General features: G+C 27.4%; 1 protein-coding gene across 1 annotated transcript in view; it reads right to left on the reverse strand.

Moving 5' to 3' along the window:
• The window catches only part of LOC136091358 (MATH and LRR domain-containing protein PFE0570w-like), a 20,214-nt gene extending 15,380 nt beyond the window's left edge, over positions 1-4,834 (reverse strand). Inside the window, exons 1-2 of the mRNA XM_065818832.1 lie at positions 4,324-4,834; positions 2,765-4,225 (exon numbers count right to left, since the gene is read on the reverse strand). Coding sequence (XP_065674904.1) covers positions 2,765-4,225; positions 4,324-4,572 — 1,710 coding nt within the window. The 5' untranslated portion in view covers positions 4,573-4,834. The remainder of the gene's footprint in view (positions 1-2,764; positions 4,226-4,323) is intronic.
• Positions 4,835-5,164: the final 330 nt, after the last annotated feature.

Below are 5,164 nucleotides of genomic sequence, written 5' to 3' on the forward strand. Positions count from 1 at the left end.
AATAAAAAACAAAGTTTTTTCTTTGTTCCTTTTTTATGTTTGTAGCCCCTTCAACCATTTTCTCCTTCAATCATTTTGGGTCCGTCTCGCTTCGCCAATGTCGACAACTTTGTTAGTTTACGCACGAAATAAAAAAAATACATAGTATTTATTTTCAAAACTTTACTATTATTTTTTTTTTTTAGACACTGGTTTTAAAGCTTAGACTACATTTAGTTTTTAACAAAGTTTATAAATTAAAATCTATTTTATTTAAAGCTAGCAATTTTAACTGTAAATTTTAAACAGTAAAATAAACTAGCAAAATATTTTAAAATTAAAAGCTTTTTCCGAGAAAGTTAAAGCTATGCAGATTTACTTTAGGTTTGCTTATAATAAATAATTAATTAATAGAACCTCAAGACCGGCGCATATGTAAGAACTCTAATAAAAACTAATTTTGTTGATAAGAATATGTTAAAATAACAGTTCGTTAACAATCGTGAGTTTGCTAAAATAACAATGATTGCGCTTTATGTTTTAGTGAGACGTAGATAAAATTTCAACAATTTTATAATTAAAGTAAAAATAATGCACAAAGTGGTTTTAATTAGTATTATTAGTAGTAATAAAAATTTGAAAGTTCAGTTAAAAAAAAAAAAAAAAAAAAAATGTTGAAATTGTAAATATGAACTTATAAATTTTATTTATAATTAATTGCTAATGAGGCGCATAAAGTAATTTATTATACAATTCAATACAACTTGTCAATTTTAGTTTTTGGCGCGTGTTATAAATCTAAAATTAAAAAAAAAAAATTTTTAATTGATAACTGTTAGTTTTTTTCTTTCCCTATTTGATTTTTTAAGATAAATTTTTGCTAAAAAAGCAAAACCCTAGAGTTTTTTAATTTTCAAATTAAGCTTTTTTTTTTCTCTCTAAATTTTTTATAGAAAAAAGCATATTTTATAATTATGAAAACATCAAGAAAAAAAAAGAAACCAAATTTTTATTGAGAAAAATGCAGCTTGCAGATTTTAAAAGCAATATTTGTAGAGTTTGTCACATTAGACAAACAATGTGTTAATGGCTTTAATTTAAGTAATAACTTTAAACAACTTTTTTTAAAACAAAAAAAACAAAAACTCGTTGAGCATAAAATTACACATTTTGCATAATTTTGTATGATTTGTAAGTTTCGCAAAATTATGCAAAATTAATCGAAATCGATGTAAAAAGTAGCATCCAAACGTATCAAAAATAAATATTATTTTTGGTTGCATGCTGAGTATCTTGATCAACTCAATGGAGATTGACGTTTTTCTACTTATGTTACATACATTATATTTCTTCGTAATAAATTTTTTTTTGAAGAAGCTAAAGATTAATAACAAACAAAAGCATAATTTTAATAAGTATAACTATTATTTTCTTTAAAGCGGTAATGAAATAGAAATGCTTATTAAATTAAAAGGTTTTGTACGCTTTATTTTTCTGTTACCCCGACTCGACTTTATATAGAGACGCCGACAGGGTTTTTTATTCTTTAGATACAACACTTTCAGGCATTGTGCAAACATTAAACTTAATCTTGTTTATAGGTAGAAAACATTTTTGGGTAATTTTATTTCCAGGCTCTTATCACTGCAACTTTTTTGCAAAGTATTTTACATAATTTTAACTAAAATTAATTTTACATTAGCACTTACATAGGGGCCATCCGTAAATGATGTCAGTAAATATAGGGGGAAGGGAATACTGAAGTTTGACTAGAATTGACAATGAAGAGGTGGGGGAGGTGGCGTTGAGACCAAAATGATGTCAATTAAAAAAAAAATAAGTTTATACGAGTAGGTTTTAAAGTTATCTACATCAATAATGTGGTATAGAAACGGCATATTTGCTTTGTGGGGAATTCGATGTCAGTTTCCCAGAGACATGAAATAAATTAAAAATTTACCAACGTTTTATTATTGTACCACCATTTGACTGAAAATCTAATTGTTTACAAATATCAACAATTTGTATATAAATTTAATAATCGTTATTCGCTCCCTAGCTAATGTACTTCGAAGCAGACACATAAAGTCATTTGTCATTATTTCAAATACAATTGTCATTATTAAGAAAAGTCAATGGCATCATATATGGACAGCCCAATACTTAAATTTAAAATTTGTGCAAGTGCCACAGTGAAATATCAAAAAATATTATCGGGTTCCTGGCTTTAAAACAAACAATCTTTGCAGACTAATTGGGTCAAAGTACAATTTATGCGCTAAATTAGCGAAGACCGGATTCAAACTCATATAACATGCTTCAAAATTCAACATTTTATTAGAGGCTTTAACCAACCGAGCTATCTGGCAATCAATTCCTGACCTTTCTTTTTCTTTCTTTTTTTTTTTTTTTAAATTGAATTCTTTTACTCAGTAAATTAATTTTAAAAGTTTTAATTTAAACTTATTGTTTAGTGGAGTTACTTAAAAAAATTAAAATTGACATACAAACTAATTATTTAGTAATTCTACCATCTTCAAAAGGATCATAAAGATGCCAAATCCGGATTAAGACATCGTTGATGAAACCGGTTTATAAACTTTGTAAAATTTAACATTTAAAAATCTATTAGTCATACACGGATAATTTCAAATTACTTCTATGTCTCGTTTTGATAATATAAAAAAACTAAAGCAACGGCATAGAAACATCACTGAAATATTCTTAAAAAAATAAAAAAACTAGAAAAAAAAAAAAAAAAATGAAGTAAATAAAAAACACTTACGTGTTCTTGAGCAAGTTCTTTCGGTGGCTCGTTATTCCAGATGTCGTGATAGTCAATGTAATCGTCGTCATTTGTGTCTGGTAAAACTAAATTCCCAGGGTTATTTCTCCGTTCTCTGCAATGCGGCGAATATGCTGTGTAATTCAGTTCCTGGTTGATATTACGTTTCAGAGGGTCTTTGCGTATTTCTGCGTTTACTTTTTTATTCTTTTGAGGCACATCATAAAGCTCCTGAGCCCTGTTAATGTGATCATGAATTCTGGTTAATGGGGTGTCGTACAATTCTGTGCCAGATCTGGGAATATCATAAATGTCATTTGCAATATAATCTTCAACATAGTAATGCGAAGTATTCTTTGATGGAACATCGTACACATCAGCATTTTCAGATTTAGTAGGAGTTGATTTTGGTTGAAAAGGTTCAACGCTATGATTGCTGCCTTTTAACAAAGGAATATCATAAACTTCCTCAAAAACCTTAGCAACAGTTTTGTTCACTGTTTTTTGCGTGCTTGTTTGGTCTTTTGAATTTAACATCTCGCATTTTGTTGACAGATTGTTATAAATATTTTCGTTGCTTACTTTTGTTGATGTATTCAATTCATGACTATGTCTACTGTTACGAGGTGTCGTTTGGTTGCTACTCTTAGGTGAGCGCTTTATTGTATTACTATTACAATCCGCACTAAATGGAGAGTCATATATCTCATCCATTAAAGTAGCAATATCGAGGTCGTTATTTAACCTTTTATCTTGTTTTGAAACTTTTAAAGAATCTTTGTTAACAATAGACTGGTTTTTTTTTGAAAATGTGTTATTTCCACAAACTGGTACATCATAAAGATCATTGCTTAATATTTTACCTCCGTCAGAGGTAAGACATGTATTTGATGAATCAGAAGATTTAATTTCGTTTCTATTTAAGGTAATATTTTGAACTGTTTTATTTAGTTTTTCATTCTTATCGACTTTTGGAACGTCATAAAATTCTTGCTGATTTGATGGAACATCATATATATCTTTTGTGTCTTCGTTAATTAGAGTCTTTGATTTTTCGTATGATGTAACATTAAACGATTCATTGCTTATCACATCTTTTTTTAAAGGTATATGAAACATATCTTTAATGGTTAGTGTTGTTGGGTTGGATTTTACTGGATTTGGTAAAACATCATAGCTATGACCACCATTTTCTAGAAGATCTGCACTGTCATAAGAGTCATCAGTTTCGTACGAGCATCTCTTTCGTGTTGATTTTTCAAACTTGTCCAGTTCCATAGGAGGAATAACTTGCAGCCGGTTACCAGGTACAATGCCTTGTCTTCCGTGAAGTAAACATAGCCACCATCCTAACAAACCATCTACATCTTGCTCAATTACAGTTACAATATCTCCTTTACGAAAACTGAGTTCGTCTGGTGCATCTGCAAAGTTATCATAAATGGCTTTTGCTAAAAGTGTCTAAAAATAAACAAAAATCATCATATGAATAATATTATAGATTGCCATACTTTTATTTTGGTGATAAATTTACTTAAATGTCTCTCTATATTACAAACCTGTATCAACTTATCCTCTATAACCTCACAAGACGAACTGTAACTCTTGCTTGCAGGACTATTAAGAGTGCTGTTACTTGAGTTGAGGGTGTTTAGAGTGCTTGTAGTGCTATTATTTGAATCGTTCTTTGTTTTCTGCGTTTCATTTATAATTTGAACCACCCCATTTAATAGTTGCGCATCATTTTTTATCATATAGTTTTTGTCTTTCTCTTTACTTTTCATTCGTTTAAGCGTGTTCCAACCCATGATTGTTTTTTAAACTGTTTGATTTGCAAAAGCATAAAATTTTAAAAAAATATTATAATAATAATTAAATAATAAAAACATAAACAAACAACATTTTTTTTGATTAAACTGCAGAGTGTAAACGAGTATTTGTATCTTAGTTTTTAGTTGTCATACTTGAGTGAATATATCTTTTTAACAGAGATGAGCGGCTCTGAAATTGATTAATCCACTTAAAGAACATAAGATATCTTTTATTGTAAAAGCTATTAATATTGCTTCTATATATATTAAAGCAATATATACATATATATATATATATATATATATATATATATATATATATATATATATATATATTTATATATATATATATGTATATATATATATATATATATATATATATATATATATATATATATATATATATATATATATATATATATATATATATATATATATATATATATATATGTATATAGTATTAAATAGTAATATTTTAAATTATAAAAGAGTTAAATCCTAAAAAGAATAATGCGTAAATAAAAAACATATTTTACTTATCTTTTATCAGCCTTATAAAAGATGAAAGAAATTTTACGTTAAACCGGCT

Source organism: Hydra vulgaris, chromosome 15 (assembly GCF_038396675.1).
Source record: "Hydra vulgaris chromosome 15, alternate assembly HydraT2T_AEP".
NCBI classification, from domain to species: Eukaryota; Metazoa; Cnidaria; class Hydrozoa; order Anthoathecata; family Hydridae; genus Hydra; species Hydra vulgaris.